General features: G+C 48.6%; 1 protein-coding gene across 5 annotated transcripts in view; it reads right to left on the reverse strand.

Moving 5' to 3' along the window:
* dennd1a (DENN/MADD domain containing 1A) overlaps window positions 1-19,568 on the reverse strand; it is a 96,571-nt gene that overhangs the window by 65,788 nt on the left and 11,215 nt on the right. For all 5 annotated transcript variants that reach the window (XM_031578157.2, XM_031578155.2, XM_031578159.2 and 2 more), the window contains exon 3: window positions 11,844-11,887. In XM_031578157.2, coding sequence (XP_031434017.1) covers window positions 11,844-11,887 — 44 coding nt within the window. The remainder of the gene's footprint in view (window positions 1-11,843; window positions 11,888-19,568) is intronic.

Consider the following 19,568-nt stretch of genomic DNA (forward strand, 5'->3'; position numbering starts at 1 on the left):
GTGCATACAGCATACAGCATCCCATGGCTGTGCATACAGCATACAGCATCCCATGGCTGTGCATACAGCATACAGCATCTCCATCCTAATTTACACTTCCTCTCCCTTCCTCCACCTTCCTACACCTTTCTCCACCTCTCCTTATCTTTCCTCTAATGCCATCTCCTCTAACTACTACTTAACCACTCCTTGTGGAGCCTCCGCGACGTTCAGTGAGAAGAACAGGGGGACGTTGCGCATTCTCTCTGGAGGCCTTCCCTCCCGGGTCCACTGATGGGTGACCGAGACGTGACCAGATCTGTTACGCCACATCTGGGTGACGTTTCCCTGGAATGAGGTTGGCCCCCGGAGAGTAGATCCGCTCCCTAATTCCACACCCCTGGCACATGCGTCACCCTGAGCGAGACGAGGTTGGCATCACGTCACCCTGAGCGAGGGGAGGTTGGCATCACTCCAGAGAGTCGGTCTGTGTGCTGGCTTGTGTCGTTGCAAGAAGCGTCAGGAACACCGCAATGAGCTCTGGGACACTGATGTGAGCTCAGCGCAGGCCCTGACTGTCCATTCACTGACCTCCCCCCGTGGGTGGCACCCCATCTCTATAGACACACATCGGTAGTGATCACTTTCCTGGTGCATACTGTGCCAAGTGGCGTGCAAACACGGATGCTTCCACTGACGCAGGGTTACAATTCAGCAGCGTGTGTGTGTGTGTGTGTGTGTGTGTGTATGAATCAGGGTCAGAGCGACGGGTCCAGGCCGAGTTTTGCCGTTCAGCGTTAAAAAGCCCTCATGTGCAGACTGCCTAGGGGAACAGTGACCAGTGGCAGTAACCAGTGACCAGTACTGAAACAATCATACCCAGAAGTCTGTGGCATAATTTCAGTGTCACATAGATTCCCCCAACGAAACATGCATGAAACGTCTCTGTCCTGTCTGGGGATAGGCAAGCTCTCAATGTGAGTCTAGAGATAGCCCGATGAAAGTTATCGACTGAGTGGGGTTTAGTACACTTTTCGTTAAGTTGACCTGAAACCCCAGTGAACACAGGGGCGTCATTAGGGATTCTATGTGTGCAACAGCTTCCTGCTTTGACTTTGCAGCCACTAGCCAGTCGGATTCCATTCGCCCTGAGGCTTAGAGAGAGGCTGAACAGAAGCACCAAACACTTGCAGATCACACCCTGGAAGGCGATTCTGAGAAACTTTCTGTGAGGGGGATAAATGGGCATGTGAAAGTATTTGTTTATCAGATTGAACCAATCGCCTGGGTGCACAAGCCTCAGCAGCGCCAAGTGTGTCAGCATTCGGAACCTGTATCGTCTTAGATGCTTGTTTAACGCTCTCAGATCCAATATAGGTCTCGTGCCCCCCTCCCTTCATGGGAACTACAAAGTACATTGAGTAGAAGCGGCTTGACTCTGTGTTGGAGGTACTACTTAAATCACTCCTTTCTCTCGCAGAGTAGTAATCTCTGCTTCAAGAAAATGAGCTGCATCCTTCGTCGCTTGCAAACATCATCGTACAGACTCACGCAGATAACTGGGGAATCCCCATCATCGACTGTAGCATCAGTGCTTAGGTTGCAGAGGGCTTTGGGCATTGCTGGGAGACTGCCAAAACGGATCATTGTTGTCGTCGGATGACAGGATGTTGTCTGATCCGTCCTGTGAATCCAACTCCGCATCCGGGGGGGTCACCAAGCAGTGGAGTTGATTCGTCCATCTGATCATCCCAGCCCGCACTGGTGCTCGCTGGGGTGTCCTGGGACTGAGCGCCAAGCATGGTAGGCTCCACCATCATGGGGCCCTGTTCTGTCAAGCTAACATGGCGAGCTAGCCAACAACGTAGACTCTTTATGAGAAGTCAAGCATGGTGGACGCAGGTGCCCATGGGGGTAGTGTGTCTTGGGCGTGTTGCACCAGGGGTCAGGGGTCAGTATCTTTTGCGGAGATGTTGTTCCAAGCACACATGCACGCACTGGCTTTTCTTCCTTTGCGGTGGGAGCCGGAGAAGCCTTTTGTTCAGCGTAACTCCAGTTTCGTGACTAGCAAGCTTGACTGAATCGTAACCACTGTTTGGGGACAAACTGGTTGGGAGACAAGCCTATCTATCGCGTTGAATACTGCTGTGCAATTTATTAGCCGCCGACCAGAGAGAGGTTAGCTCCACTCTGTGGAAAATTACCATAAAACCTGAACAGGTTGCTTCTGAGCGAGAAGAGATAAAATTATAAAGGTGGGGGGGGGTGGCCCTTCCCGAACATCAGAAGTGATGTGACCAGCCCATCATGGTGGGTGTAGTGTTAAAAGTGCTTCTGAAAGATATGCAGGGGGGAAGCTTACCCCGTAGTGAGATACCAAACAAATGCTTGAAGGAGAACCTCCAATGAGCTCCACCCTCCGCTCAACCTGCATCCCACCATGGAGTCCTGCTGACTCAGACACAGCACTGCTCGCTGGAGATAGGGTCTGTAAGCTGCAGGATCCCCCAGCAGGCATGTAAAAGATCTGCCTTGTGCATCGCACCGATCCCACAAGTCCCCAGTTCCCACACAACAGACTGAGGACCACTTCATTCATACCTCAAACATTTTAGGGCAGTCCACTAATTGGTTAAATGTGATGTGATTGGAAAACAACGTGCACCGTTTTTAAAACCAGCAAGAATATTTTTTAACAGTGGTGTTGGCATCTTCATTTATCAAGTAATAACAGCTGCGATGTAGCCATTTAAATCAACTATAGAGCAAAATTCAAGGATGTCACAAGAACCGATACTTTGCACCAAGTCGATGCCAAAATCCTGAAAACATGATTGTACTTGTTTTTCTACAGTACTGTAGGTACGACACCTCCGCCTCGACTCACCGAAAAGAAAAACAGTAAGAGTCGCGTATGGAAGTACTTTGCGTTCAAGGCGGATCATCAGGGATTAATAGTAAATTCTGTTGTATACGTGTAAATGTTGTATACGAGGTTTGTAATGGCTAAATGCTAAAGGCTACCTTGTTTAGGCTAACATAATGTAACCATAACTCATAGTAGGAGGCTACCGTTCAGTCTGTGTCATCGGTCATCAAAAAATAACATTAGCATTTGAAATAAATATTTCCAGACAAATGGTCTGTCACCATTTCAGTAAATTGAAACTACTGCTTGCACTCTGAGTGTACAGAAGTGTATGTGTGTGTGTGTGTGTATGTGTGTGTGTGTAAGAAAACAGTACTAACACACACACACACACACACACAGTCATTGAGCTATACCTGATAACTGAAATCTCATTTTACTGTAGGCCTATTTATTATTTTCTGTGGAAGTTCACTGGTTTTAGAATCAACTACTATATTCTTGGTATTGTGACCAAACGTTATTTAATCCAAACGTTATTTAGAAATGATCTGGTTTAGCGGCCTAATGTTGCCGCTGGCAAAGTGTATCGTTATTTTGTCATGCTTGGAATTAACACTGCGATTGAAGAGCAAAATGATTAGGCTACATCAACGTGCCAGTGCAGTAGTTTCTGCACCGTGATGGAGAACCAGAAGACAAAACAGACAGAGCGGTGGGCCATTCCTGTAGATGTGTAAATTAGTTCTTGCCGTGGAAAAGCGCCTATACTCACTTCTGAGGAATAGCAAGCCAATACATAGCTCTCACTCTTTGTCACCAAATAAATTGTGCATTTGCCTGGGGCCCTGTACTTCCACGATGAGTTCAATTAGTTAAATGAGTTGTGCATTTCAGTATTGAGGATGTTGCCAATGATTACAAATGGGCTGAACACAGATTTCTGTCTCACTATGATTTCCATATGAAGTAGTTTGTCTGTGGGGAGATATGCCACCTATACATGAATATCTGTGACAATCTATCATACCCGGCTATGACTATACTGCTGACTGAAGCGCACACGCACGCACGCGGACGCACACGCACACACACACACACACACACACACACACACACACACAGACAGAGAGAACGGGTTGCAGACCGAGTCAGAGACAGTCATAGCTGGGTCTGGCAGTCTGTCCATTTCTAATCATCTAAATGGCCACTTAGGCCTCAAAATTTCTATGATTTTAACACGGGTGAAACCAAAACATGTAAAAAAAACACACACACACACACACATACACACAAGCACACACAGAGTTTAAACACTCAGAATAATTCAGAGAGGATACTTGAGTGAAATGATCAGGTCGTTAGCTTTAACGAGCTTATGCATTGTAAAGCGGTCCAGAAGTAATAATCGTCCATCATTATTGAAACACCGGGACAGCTTAGTGATTTCCAGAAATAGGAAACAGATTTTTTTTTCAGAGCAAAGTGTGTATGTGTGTGTACGTGTGTGTGTGTGTATGTGTGTGTGTGTGTGTGTGTGTGTGTGTCTGGACCCAAAGTGCAACATATCAGTCACCTCGCTTTATTGCGTCCCCCCTCCCCAATAGCCCCCCTGCCTTCGTGACTAGACCTGAGTTTTAATTGCAGCATCAAACAGCCGCCACCAACCCAACCCATCCCCACCCCACCGCACCCCAACCTACCACCCCCCAATTCCTGTCTTAATCGCCACACTTGTGCTGCAGCAGAGGCTGTCTGGGCCGGAGCCTACACACCCCCACCCCCCCCTACCACCACCAAACTCTACCCCCAAGCTCCGCACCGCTCTCCCTACTGGAGGGGCACTAGTTCTGGGCAGCCGCTGTCGCTTGCCTGCCTGATCCACCACCAGCACCTGGGGTCCCTTATCCTAAGGCTTCCACTTTCACACAACTAACCCCCACTCTACCTACCTACCACCCCCCCCCCCCCCCCCCCCCCCCACACACACACACACACACACACACAGAAAAGCAGCAGCAGCATTATATGCGCAGACTACATAAAGAAAATATATGTAGGCTGTACATTTAGGAGCCGTGCAACACATGCTGTGCCCCTACACCTATACCAACACACAGTTGTATCCCAGTCCCCATATCTTTAAATCAGTGCTCAAATGAAGTTGGCAACCAACAGAATTCTCAACTCTCCTTGCATTCTCCTCCACAAGCTCCACAAGCCTTCCAAAATATTCACTGTTTACACGCACCACCCTCGCACAGGGCTTCCCACTAAACATGCTCACAATGAAGCAGCACTACAGTGAGGCTCCTGCTATCTGATGTCTGGGCTGATCAGTCAAGCGAATTCAGCAAAGAGCACTTTGATGTCGGTCGGCGTGTGAAGCCATTTTCATCTGCACACCACTGGGGGGGGAATAAATACAGCACAAGTTAAATCTGTTTGTATTGGAGCTACAATAAACTACTCTGACACCTTCGCCTGTGATCCGCTATGTTAACACAAAACACCATTTCTTTTGCGAACAAGCGCCCCCGTGCCTAAAGCAGACCTAACCCCTGGCCCCTGTGCGTGCCCCGGTGATTTGAGAGCGAGTCATTTCCTGTCGGGCCAGCCCTCATTGGGAGAGGCGTTTTCCTGGCGTGTCGGCCCGAGTGATGAAATGCTTTAATAAAGCCATGGTGGACTGCATACGGCTACTTCATTAAGATGGGGGGGTTTGGGGAGGGGCGGCGTCAACGCACCTCCAGCTCATTATGCCTGGGAACAACGCTTGCTTGCTCTCATCTGTCTAAATAACACAGCTTTTATCAGTTATGGATTTTAGATTAGAGCCAGGCCGCTTGAAAGTTAGCCTAAAGGCAACGTTGCAACAGAGAAACGAACGCGCTCAGACGCAGTGGGGGTTTGTTGAGGGCCCTGAAGCAGGAGGAGTTAAAAAAAAAAAAAAAAAACACAATTGAAATAAACACACACAAACAAACAAACAAACAAACAAAGGAGAGGAAAGGAGACATACAGCTGCACGCGAGTGATTAATGAGCATGTTGATAGATTAGCGCTGGACGTTTGTTTGACTTCGCTCCTCTGTGTGGTCACTCCCGCGGGTGCTAACCCAGAAGAGATGAAAGAGACTGAGGGATGGGGAGAGGAGCTATGATGTGATTCTGTGCCCCGCAGCCACCGCCGTTTGTTTCTGACTGAAGCTCAGTGGATTCAGTCCATCATTACCAAACACTGGGAGATAGAAACACACACACACACAAATGTTGATAGGGAGGGGAGTATTTTGTCTGCTGGAGACAAAGTGAACCTCTGGTTAGGTCCCAATGCATTCGACTGTAAACTAAAAACATTTGTGCTATACCCAACGAACGGAAATGCCAAAGCTGAGGATGTACGTATTTAATGCGTTTAATAATTGAATTTTAGATTGAGTCTGATAACGGAAAATAAGTCATCTCTATGCCCAAGTGCATGCCCACTATGCACTCATATCCGTACAAGGGATTAGCATGAAGTTAGCATGTGTCTACCCTTTTCATAGAGCCTCACAGAACCCCCTGGAACTAGAGCCAAGAGGTCCAGCTCCACAAAAAGGCTGAATGAATTGATCAGTGTCTCTAATCTGACCCCTCCCCTGGTCGGCCATTATGAGAACCCCTATGCCTCTCTGGGGGCGACCGCTCCGGCTCCAGTGTTGCTCCGGCCCAGCCAACCTGTGACTACCCCTGAGACACAATCACGGAGACAGCAGGAGCTTTGCCGTGCAAGCCCGGGGTTTGACCAGGCTTCGTGGTTGCAACCGGATCAGTGCCGAGACCCAGGCACCTTAATCCGGGCCAGCTCTGGGACCGCCGCAGCGGAGTGTGAAAGGCCCTTTATTGAGAGGCCCGCACAAAGACAGCGCGAGACAGATGGACACACAAAGAGACAAACTGAGACAGATTGGAACACAGAGACACAGAGGGAGTAAGATAGAGAGAGTGTCAGTGAAAAGGGGCCCTATTTATTGCACTGGAGTTTTATCCAGCACTGCTTCTTTGAATCAGCGGTATCATATTCAAATGAAAAGACCTGAGCCACAGTCAGTGGTTTGCCTTCTAGGAAGCGCACTGACCCCAACCTCAATCTCCTGGCGTCTGTTGAAAAAAAAAGGGGGGGGGGGGGGGGGGGACTCAAGAAGGCGACAAATAATGGAGGGCATCAATTATTCACTCGCTGCCAGCGATTCTCGGGCGAGGGCAAGGCGATATATTATTCATTAGTGTCGGAGAGGCTAAACTGAGATTACGCATCCGCTGATTCAACTTCCTTTTGGCGCGTGAGAGAGACCGTGGCCTCTAGGTTTGGCAGTTCAAAGGCAGGTCGCCCGATTTCATCCACTTCTAAAGCCCGTCTATTTTTCTGGACAAAGCTGACAAAAGTATCGATCTGCAAAAGTTCAAACCATGGGAAGACCTGTAGAAACACTGCTAGTTAGCAACCCTCCCCCTCCCCCCTCCACACACACACACACACACACTCCTGCTTCGTCCCTAATCATTTTTGAAACAAAAACCAAGGACATGCTTTAGAAATCATCTGGCACAGAGAGACTGTGCTTGCCAAGCATTAATGTGTCCTATTCTATGACTGTGGGCTGGCATGTATTTCAAGATGGTGCCAAACACCAAGTCACTGTCTCACCTGCTTTTGAGAAAGGAACCGGAAGAGCGGTGAAGACAGCTGAAAAGGTGGAGGTGGGACTGGGTGAAGGACAAGCTGAGCGGTGTGTAAGGATGTGTGTTTGGGGGGGGGGGGGGGTAGTAGCCTAATTTTCCCTCCTCACACTTGCACTTGTTTCTCTCTCTCTCTTCCCTCTGTCATTATCCCTCTCTCTCTTTCCTCTCTCTCTCTCTCTCTAAATATATATATATATATCGCTATCTCTCTATCTCTCTCCCTCTCTCTCTAAATATATATATATATCTCTATCTCTCTCTCTCTCTCTCTATCTCTCTATCTCTCTCTCTCTCTATTTCCTCTGTTTCTCACACACACACACACACACACACACACACTCCCGCTCAACTCTCTTCCTCCAGATGCTAAGCTGTTGTCTGCACTGGCGGCAGTGGTGACACCATATGGGCCGCCAGGTGTCCTCTTCGGTGAAGCAACGCTTGACTAAGGTGAGGCGCAATTAAGAGATACACCCCAAACCATTACACAAGCACCAGGTACCACATCACAATTAGCTCCTCAAGGGATAGAGACACAATAGCAGCAGGCTTTGCTTTTTTTCCTTCCAAGCGTCAACCCTGGAGTTTTTACCGTTAGCCATGATTAGCGTCTAGACACCAATCTGGCTCCAACAGATAGGGCTGGCACAGTCCCTGCCCCAGATAAGCACAGGGTTTGTGACTCCACTTTCACACACAAGAGATGTCCTTCTGCAAAATATTTAGAGGACAGAAAACTTAAATATAAAATGTTTGTAGTAAACTGACAGTGTTGTAGAACTGCACATGTACTTATATTGTACAACTTCTAGTTGGACAGTACAGTGTATCTTTTAGAAAACTTTGAGATGATAACTTCAGGATTTGTTTGCAGCACCAAAAACTAGTCAATGTTTCACATGCGTTGTCTCTGCCGTGCTGTCATCCCTTGCCGTGTATGAACCGAGCCAATTCCTTACGAGGAAGAAGGTAGCATCCGCAGGTGCAGCATCGGTCATTACTGACCTGACACAGAGGGTGTCGTAGCGAGTTGGATGCTGTGTGAAAACCTAGCACCCGCTCGCAGTGAATGTAGTTAAAAAAAAAAAAAACACCACGCACACATTTACGACTCCATCAAGGGCAGACGTTGTCAGTACACAGAGACCAAAGCGAAAAAACATCTCCTTCCTTTGTCTGTGCGCAAGGATTCCAGCGCTGCGTTGGCTCGCCGCTTTCTCTCTTCGGAGGTCACCCATCTGAATATTCCCGAGCTAAACGCACGCTAATTCCGGCCCGCTGTGCCTTTGAGTTAAAAAACGGTCCGCGGATGCCAGGCGAACATCAAAGGAGCTCGTACTTCAAGAAAACATTTCTCTCTGTGTTAAAGAGGACGAGGGGGAAGAAAAAAGAGAGGGGAAAAAAAAAAAACAACGTGGCGTTGTGAGCTGCAGACAGAGGCGGCAACTGGCTAATTTAAAGGATTCAAAGCGTGTGTCACAGTGGTACAGTGGCATCAGAGGAGAAGGGGAGGGAGAGAGAGAGACACAGAGAGAGTGAGAGTGAAAGTGAGAAAAAGAGAAAGATAGCTTTGTTTTAATTACTTCTCGCTAAGAGAAGAGGGAGCTGCCACCAGTTACACCTCCACTTTGAATCAAAAGAACCATTTGCATTTTTGAGGCACAAACAGAGAGGGGGAGAGAAACAGATGAAGAGACGGACGTGCCGATACACACAGGCATACAAACAGAGACAGAGGGAGAGAGAGAGAGAGAGAGGAAACCACACAGGTAATGAGACCGGGGTTGTATTTATCACCAGCACAGCCTCTATGTGTAAAAATGTCCCTCCCGAGTCTCCCCGGCTCAGGTGTGTTCAGTAGCACCAGTGGGGGCCACACTAGGCCACGCTAACGAGAAACTGGAGGAGCCATAATGGATTGAACAGTACTGTGAGAGAAGTGTGAATGGTACCCGAGAAAGAGCGAAGCGTTGGATGCATTATTGATGCTGCCGTTTGTGTTCATGAAGGCACCTGCTCGCATCAGCAACGGCGGTGGGCTCAAAAAGAGGCGCGAGGATATGTCTGATTTGGAGTCGTAAAGCCCCAGTGCATTCTGGGAGTTGAGAAACACTTTGCTGGTGTTCAGCGCTCTCTCCCTGGCCTCTGGCCTCGGCCGAGGTGATTAGGACAATGTGAGAGAGAGAGAGAGAGAGAGGGAGAGAAAGAGAAAGTGCGGAACTGGCACCAACACCATTTTTGTGTGCAAGCCATCTTTTATCTGCACTCTTTAGCATCTCCACAATATCTCTCTCTCTCTCTCTCTCTCTCTATCTGTCTCTTTCTTTCTTTCTCTCTTTCTCTTTCTCACTCTCTCCCTTTCTCCAACTCCCTTTGCTCACAGCTCTGTGAACTACAAAGAGCGAGTGAAGAGTGTGGTATGGTGGCTCAAGCAAAGCCAAAGGGCTGACTGTCATTATCCCCTCCTGCATCTTCCCATTCCTTTTGCTCTTCTATCTCCCTCCCTCCCTCCCTCCCGCTTTTTCTTGTTCCTCCCATTTCAGACCAGTCTCATCTCCCTTCGCCCAGCATCTCTCTTCCTAAACCCATCCCTTCATCTTCGAACCCATGTTCCTGCTTTTCGACTCCTGCTCACTTTCTATCCCGTCCACGCTTATTGTCTCTGGCTCGGCTGTGCTCAGCTGTTCTTCTTTCTTCCTCCTTCTCTGCGTTTTGCTCTCTCTAAGAAGTGTGCCATTGGGCCGTCTGAACTCGTATCCCTTGCAATGCACAACAAAGACGGGCTAGGATAAAACATTCGCTCACAACAAAGGCACTGGCTTTCCTTTCTCCTACAGAACAGCAGTGTGTGTGTGTGTGTGTGTGTGTGTGTGTGTGTGTGTGTGTGAGTGTGTGTGTGTGTGTGTGTGTGGTGGGGGGTGGAAAGATACTGTTTGTGTCCTCTCAGATAAACAGAGCTGGGTGATTAGAGCCCTGCCTGGTTACAAGGCCATTTACAATAGGAGGAGAAAAAATGTGCTATCCGCTGTGTTTTTGTTTTGAAGAGGAGGCAAACAATAACTCCAGGCTACTAACTTGCAAAAAAAAAAAAAAAAAAAAACGCACACACCAGAAGCTCTATGGTAACGAACGTTTTCATTTCCAGTGCCACGCGACCCCCTGATTTAAGAATGGCTGTCGAGCAGATGAAAGAATGCGTTTGGCTCTCTGTTTATTTACGGTCCATATGATACGCGCGCCAGCTTTTTACGGACATCCAAAGCAATTACCATCATGAGGCCCGTCTGAAACAAACACACCTGAATGTCTCCTGACAGCAGACAACCTTGAGGAGGAATTTTCCATCGTCTTTCATGCTGCGTTTTCAGATACGAGCACATCAGGTAGAAAGACCACCACGGCGGGGAGAGTGACAGTGCAATTAGCCAGGAGAGGCTTGACGCTCTCGAAAAATACGTAGAATATCAGATGCACCCCCCCCCCCCCCCCCCCCCCCCACACACACGTTTGCACACACTAACACATATACACACCACCTCCACCTCCCAGCTCGGTGCCCTGTGTATATTTAACATGGTCATATTTCATAAGTATTCTTTGACCAGAATCCTTTCTTTGGCTTGAAAGAAGAATTTTCACATTTTTTATCAAGCACCATGTTTATTTCAAAAGGGGGTCTCATTTTCATTCGACAAATGCTGATTAATTAATTCGTCTTATATTAATCTTTCATGTTTTTCTTTTCATTTGCTTTTGTGGAATGTGTGTGTGCGTGCGTGCGTGCGTGTGTGCGTGCGTGCGTGTATGCATGTGCGCCAGTGCTGATATGGTAAAGGCTAAACAAGTCCACACACACACACACACACACACACACACACCAAACCAGGTCCATGTTTCTCAGAAAGCATGCATTAACTCTCTCACACCGACACACACACACACACACACACACATATACATACACACACACACACACACTCTCACACACACACAAAATGTCAACCATTTATGACTAAAGGGCTGATGCACACACATAAAAAAGGAAAGAAGACATCAAACAGAGGGATAGAAATGTGTGATGCAGGGAGGGTAAAAGAAATGGAGAGAGAGAGAGAGAGAAAGAAAGAAAGAAAGAGAGAGAGAGAGAGAGAGGGAGAGAGGAGAAGAAAATTACACTAATGGCCATGCGGGAGGAGGAGGCAGTGGGACGTAGAGGAGAGAAACAGGAGTGAAAGAAAGAAAGAGAGAGTTAATTATGCATTCCAAACCTGGTCGATGTAGTCCTCCGGGAATCGCCTGCGCACCTCCGGATCTGTAAATAATTGACAGATAATATTAATTGGCTTTGGATTAGTGAGCAGGCCGAGAAGAGCGCATTAATATTTGATCAGAGGATGATAGGGACCCTGGCAGGGAATCCAGGGAGGAGTTAGAGGCAGGGGGGGGGGGGGTGTACAGGCAGGCTGAGAGGCTGAAAGACTGATTAGGGACCAGGGCAGAAGGTGTCAGAGCCACCCCCCCCGCCCTCTCCCTCCATCCATCCACGCCTCTCCAGGAAGTGGGCAAGAGCGTCTGAGTAACCCCCTCTGCGTCACACACACCACCCACTCATCTAAAGACTGGGTCACTACAGCATGTTTTTGCCACAGCCACAGATCTCCCTGCTAGATAGATTGGCCAAACGCCTTCGAAAAGGGGCCCTTTTCCAGAGGCCCCAGCCCCGACCCCTACAGCTCTCGCCTCACATTGAACAGCTGAGTGTTGAAGTGAAGGGACTTTTCAGTGGTCACTGATGACAGGTGCTTGAGCCAGAAAAAAAAGTTGCTGTAGGTCACATATCGTCCAACACTGTGTCTTGGAAATGTTTCAGAAAAAGAACGCCCCATGACCTTATCTAGGTCGTAGTTCACTGACTGACTTGACCAAGAGTTTCTGCTAATAACGTAAGCTTCAGAGTTCCCTCTTTTGCTCACTTCCTCACCACATGTCCCTCACTCTCTTCAGTACAGCAGTATGGACCCAGAGTGAACTCACTCTCTTCATTACAGCAGTATGGACCCTATAGTGAACTCACTCTCTTCATTACAGCAGTATGGACCCAGAGTGAACTCACTCTCTTCAGTACAGCAGTGTGGACCCAGAGTGAACTCACTCTCTTCATTACAGCAGTATGGACATTACAGTATGGACCCAGAGTGAACTCACTCTCTTCATTACAGCAGTATGGACCCTATAGTGAATCACTGTCTTCATTACAGCAGTATAGACATTACAGTATGGACCCAGAGTGAATGGTCGATACATCAGTATGGACCCAGAGTGAATGGTCACTACAGCAGTATGGACCCAGAGTGAATGGTCACTGCAGCAGTATGGACCCAGAGTGAATGGTCACTACAGCAGTATGGACCCAGAGTTAATGGTCATTACATCAGTGTGGACCCAGAGTGAATGGTCATTACAGCAGTATGGACCCAGAGTGAATGGTCACTACATCAGTATGGACCCAGAGTGAATGGTCACTGCAGCAGTATGGACCCAGAGTGAATGGTCATTACATCAGTATGGACCCAGAGTGAATGGTCACTGCAGCAGTATGGACCCAGAGTGAATGGTCAAGCAGCAATCCTACAGCCTGCTTACATGCTTTCCATTCTATGGCCACTCACTGTATGATGTGTTTATGTATGCGGCACGTACTTGTTTTAGTTCATAGGTAAGGAGACGCACCAGTACAGCACAGAATGACAAACACAGAGAGGTGATGTTAGAGAGAGAGAACGAGAGTAGGGGAGATAGTGACAGCAAAGGAGAGGGAGAGAGAGAGAGTGAAACAGAGAGAGAGAGACAGAAAGAGAGAGACAGAAAGAGAGAGAGATGGAGAGAGAATGAGAGAGCGATAGAGAGAGAGAAACAGAGAGAGAACGAGAGAGAGAGAATGAGAGAGGGATAGAGAGAGTGAAACAGAGAAAGAGAATAAGTGAGAGAGATAGAGAGAGAAACAGAGAGAGAGAATGAGACAGAGAGAAACAGAGAGAGAATGAGAGAGAGATAAACAGAGAGAGAAACAGAGAGAGAGAAAGAGAGATAGAGAGCAGTTGAGAGAGAGAGATAGAGAGAGAGAGCAGTTGAGAGAGAGAGATAGAGAGAGAGAGCAGTTGAGAGAGAGAGAGATAGAGAGCAGTTGAGAGAGAGAGAGAGAGAGAGAGAGAGAGAGAGAGAGAGCAGTTGAGAGAGAGAGAGAGAGAGAGAGAGAGCAGTTGAGAGAGGTGTGAGGGGTGTTGAAAGAGAGCTGCTGTCTGGTCCCACACTGCCCTGAAACATTCCTTTCAGAAGAGTCTGGGAGAGGTCGGTTTTCTTCTACATGCACACTTTCTCTCACTCACACACAGCACCATGGGCAGACACAATCACTGATACAATCACTGCATAGAGGGCACTCCAACACACACACACACACACACACACACACACACACACACACACACACACACGCATCTAATATATCAACAATTACTGGGAACTGAAAGAGGAACTGGAACTGAATTACCATTCTGACCTGCAACACCACTTACTTCCCAAACCACACTCTTGCTCACTCTGCCTGTTTGCAGAAGTACCACACCACTCCTCTGTGCTCATGTCAGAGGGACTATGGTGTGCACACACACACACACACACACACACACACACACACAATAGACTGTGCCACATACAGACATCATGGGTGCTGGATCCGCCTCTGGCATAGTCATGTGCATTCACAACACACATCAGATCAAAGGAGAGCTTTGGGCCGGAGGGCTGCAAAGCCCCTTATCAAAGGCCGCTCTCTTGAAGTTCACTGTGCAGAGACTCGGCTCTCGCAGACCCCCCCCCCCCCCCACCCCCAAAAGATGGCAGATGTGTCAGCCACCCTATGGGCCCGATGGAGGAATCACTCACTGGGATCCACAGCAGTGGAGGTGGCAGAGGGGAACGTTCCATAGAACCGTCTCTGAAGAATGCTGGCACGGAACAGACAACACCTCAGTATGACCACCTCACGTCTCTGATGTTCTCCCACACACACACACACACACACACACACACAATCACACACACACACACACACACACACACACACAATCACACACACACACTAACACACACACACACACACACACACACACTAACACACACACAAACACACACACACAATCACACACACACACACTAACACACAATCACTTCTCGTGGGGCAAAGTGATTCTGCCCTCCAATCCACCCCCCCCCCCCTCCTTTCAGGCAGGAGCCAAATAATCTTGTTGGCTGATTTCATGGGATTTTAGAGTGGCTCTGTTTGATCCATCAAGTCCTTTTTTTCCATGGGCGGGGCTCAAGGGGCTTAATCCTCCGCCGCCTGGGCACCCTGCACTCTTTCCGGCGTTCCCGAGTATGGGAACATGTCGAGGAGGAGCGCGGTACAAAGTGGAACAGGAGAGCGATGGAGAGAGAGGAGAGAGGAATTACGGAGCCCTGAAAGGAAGAGAGAAGACGGAAGGAAAGGGGGGGGGGGGGGGGGGGGGACGGGTTGTCAAACTCCACTTTCCCATAAGTAAAGCTGGTGCCTTGAGCTTTTATAGGGTTTCTACATCAGCTAAAACCCACATTAGCAAACTGCTAAAACTAAAATGTCCTATTTTGTTCAAAGCACGTGACACCTCATGCAATACAAAACATGACTTTCATATCATATTAAACACACACTACGACATACTGAGAAGAAAGAAGAAGAAAAAAATCCATATCCATATCCATATCCTGCCAGTGTCTTTTTTGCTGACTCACCCTCTCCTCCCACAGAACACTAAGAGCTGAGTCAAGGGTGGGCCTGAGCCCCGGTGCCTGGTGAAGAGAGAGATCCCACTGGCTGCTAGCGCTCATGGGAAGTGACGGGCCTGTCTGGACACTGACGGTAATTAAGGGATCACTTTTAATCTGACGCTCAGAAGCATCAGGCTGGGATAAAAGCCAGCCGTGGCCAGGGCCGCTGTCACTGATGCAACAGCCTTCCACCTGAGGCTCTCAATCAGACGCTAAGCACTGACCACACTACAGTTTTGAGGGGGTAGATTGGGCACGCACGCGCACACACATGCACACACACACATGCGCATCAAACATTTTCTGTGTGAGGCACTGTATGGCAATCACCATATGTACTTATTTCTCAAATGTTGAACTGATGGTACTGTGAGCATCTGGTGGGAATAGAATTTTCAGTTGTGTGTTACCAACAGCAAATATGTTTGATTTTGCATTTCACATTTGAACACGGGGTCAAGCAATTCATTTCAAAAGTAGTAAATAAAACAAACAATATTCCACATTTGTAAACTACTGTTACTCTGAGGACGTTTGCGATAGTAGTGAGTTTTGTTTGACACTTTCACTTTTTTACACACTTTACACCGTTTCTTTACAAGAACAACTTCTTACGCCAAATAAAAAGTTACCACTCTATGAACTTGAGGCTAGAGTTTGCAAGAGGAGAATCCTCCTGACCTCTCTCAAGACAGCCCAATCGGAAGAGAGGCGGGGCTCTGGATGAGATAAGGGCTCTGGCTAAACACCCAAACAAATAATAGGCTATTATTTTTCAAGAGCTTAGAAGGACTTCCTGCACTGTGACAAGTGCTTCCTCTGGGTCGTATTGCTCTGTGCGTGCCTGTGTGTGTGTGTGTGTGTGTGTGTGTGTGTGTGTGTGTGTGTGTGTGTGTGTTTTGAGGGGCTTGAAGGCTAGGCTCAGAGGGGTCCCCTGAGAGCTCGTTCAGACCTGCTGCGGCCCGCACCCCTCCTGACACCCCAGTGCCGCCGAGCGACAGTTGCCAGGCGACAGTTCTGAAAGAGCTGCAGCAGCTGGCATGGCCCAGAGCAGGGGGGGGGGGAGGAGGTGTGTGAGATGGAGTTGTGGTGGTGTGGGATGGGGTGGGGTAGGGTGGGGTAGGGTGGGGCGGTGGAGTTGGGGGCAGGGACAGCGGAAGGGAAGCGGAGAGGGGCAGGTTAGGGGTTAGGGGTGGGAGGGGAAAGGACCTCCTGTAGTCACGGCTACCCCCGCCCCACTGCCTCCTGTGCTGGAGGTTGACAGCGGGGGAAACACGCAGGGAGGGCAGACAGAGAGCGGCCTGTCTGGGGCTGCACCGGGGGCCCACTGGGAGCACGCTAACGGCCGCCGCCTACATCATCACCGGGCCTTGTCAGCAGGCCCACAACCTGGAGCCACAGAGCCACAGAGCCCCTGGAGATGGGGGTGGGGTTTGGGGGATGGGGGGGGGGGGGGGGGGGCAGAGAGGCGGCTACACCCCTCACCTCACCTCGTCATTATGCTAGCGTGTACATATGTGCGCAGCATCCTGATGCAAGATGTGTGTGTGTACGCTTCTGCTTGTGTGTGTGTGTGTGTGCGTGTGTGCGTGTGTACGCTTCTGCTTCTGCTTCTGCGTGTGTGTGTGTGTGTGTGTGTGTGTGTGTGTGTGTGTCTGGGGGTGGTGCGCCAGGTCCTACTGGGTGGATGTGTAAGGAGGAGCAGAGGACTTCAAAACAACACCACGAGGGATTGGGAGGCAGCTGCCCTCCCGTGTGCCAGCTCTCCTCCAGCAAAAAACACAACACGGGCACGACACAGACACGGGCACAGACTCACCACTGGATGACACGATCACGGGGCCTGACAAAGTAAAAACAGAACTCTGGCTGCCAGAGCGCTCCGACAAATGAGTGGCACACTTAGCCAGGGAGCAGAGGGAAGGAAACAAGCAGAGCAGAGCGGAGCGGAGCAGAGCAGAGTAGGTTGGGGTGGGGAATGGAAGAAGGGAGGGAAGGAGAGGGGTAGGGATGGGGAGGGAGGGAGTGAGAGGGGTGGGGGGGGAGGGAAGGAGGGGTGGGGAGGGAAGGAGGAGTGGGGTGGGTTGGGGAGGGGTGTGGTGGGGTGGGGTGTGGTGGGGTGGGGTGCAGGCTGCTCCAGTCTGCTCCAGCTCCAGAGAGGATGTCGCCGTGACAATGCAGGAGCTGTTCAGTCTGCCAGGGGAGCAGTGAGCAGTGAGCAGTGCGCAGGCCACCTAGTGAGGGCCATCGTGTTCATGTTCTCTGGAAACAAAACACACGCAGCAAACTCAGAGATTCCCTTCACGGTTTAAGGTTTTGGCCGAGAGATGACGTACACATCGGAACGATCTTAATTTTGGGTGAAAAGTTCTATTCGTTAAAGTACAGTGCAGGGCCTCTAATGTAAAACACTGTAAAGTATGTGAGATATCCACTCCGTCAGGAGTATTCGTATCTCTGAGAGGCACCATTAGTTCCAAGGCAAGTTCCAGTTAAAGCGTAGTCACGGTCCAGCCGGAAGATGTCGATGCAGCGGGGTGTGAAACAGCTTTCCAAGTCTTCAACTCAAACTTATTTCAAAGCTTATTTCAAGTATTCCTCAGTTATTTAGAGACTTTTGAGCGGGGAAACGGTGTCCCTTCCATGAACTGGGTGTACAATGCGCATTAGTGGACAGTGATAAGTTTGAGTACTGTATATAAGGAAATAAGTATGTGTTTGTATTTGTGCATGCATTAATGACTGGCAAAGACTGAAAGACTTGTGTGTGTATATCGGAGACAATGTGTGTGTGTGTGTGTGTGTGTGTGTGTGTGTGTGTATTCCAGTGCCAGTCACGCTCTTAACAGCTTTGCATACCTCTCTGACAGAATCTCTCACAAGCTTACACCAGAGGCTTAGTCAGAGAAGAGCTTTAACATACAATGCTGCTTTTACAACCAACACACACACACACACACACACACACACACAAATATTGTTTGAAAAGTCACTTCTTAAAATGTGTTGGATGAAGAAGTGAATAACCTTCCTCCATCAATGCTAACCAACCATGTCTCTCACTCAAAAATCCCTATATCGTCATTCAAAACAGAAATAGCTACTTAGTAAGTTAGCTCCTTTAATATTGATAACATGGATTCATGCTGTCCGTATATGTACCTTAAAACACTAGAATGCATAAGAAGTGAACCGAATTAGAACAGCTAACTAGCTATATCACTCCACTGTGAGACTACCCAAAACTTCAGCAGCCTGCACTGGTACAATGGGGAACACTAAGTACTCCACTCAAACCATCTCTGAATGGGGGCCAAGAAAGAGGCTGCGAATGAAAGTGGACTAGAGAGGTGGAGGAGAGCGAGATGACCTTGGCTGGGCCCCACACAGGTTTTGACCTAAAAATGACTACCTTTTAATAAACACCCGAGAGAAGGTCTGGACTCAAGCCATCCAAGAGAGAGAGATGGAAACAGATATAGATTTCAAAATTACCTAAAAAAAAACAACACTATGCCCAACTACAGTACATACTGCAGGGAGAACAAGACATACAAAGTGAGAGGTGGTGGTGAAATACATTTCATTTTAGAAAACAAACCATGCCAGTCGTAAATTATCGGCACCCCCTCATTTAGTATTTAGTGCAACCAAACCCCTTTTGCCAAGACACCAGCACTGAGTCTTCTCTTGTTATGTCTCTCAAAGACTTGAGAACTCAGAAGAAGGATTTTCAAGATCATTCCTCAATGCAGAACCTCTCCAGACCTTGTCGAGTCCTGGGTCTTCTCTTGCGCACTGACCCCTGGAGGTTTTCAACCCACGGGTTTTTAAACTGGATTTAGGTTAGGATCCCTGGCAAAAAGCTTGACGTTGCGTTCATTTAACCACTTTTGAGTGGATTTTGATGTGTGTTTCGGATCGTTGTCCCGCTGGAAGATCCAACCACGACCAACTTTCAGCTTCCTAGCAGAGGCATAAAGATTTTGATTTAAAATCACCTGGTGCTTCCTGGAATCCATAATGCCGTGTATGCAAACAATACTGCCAAGACCATTGGAGGGAAACAGCCCAACAGCATCACCACAGATCCTTCACAATATTTAACTTGGCTTTAGGTGCTGTTC

Source organism: Clupea harengus, chromosome 12 (genome assembly GCF_900700415.2).
Source record: "Clupea harengus chromosome 12, Ch_v2.0.2, whole genome shotgun sequence".
In the NCBI taxonomy this organism is placed as follows: Eukaryota; Metazoa; Chordata; class Actinopteri; order Clupeiformes; family Clupeidae; genus Clupea; species Clupea harengus.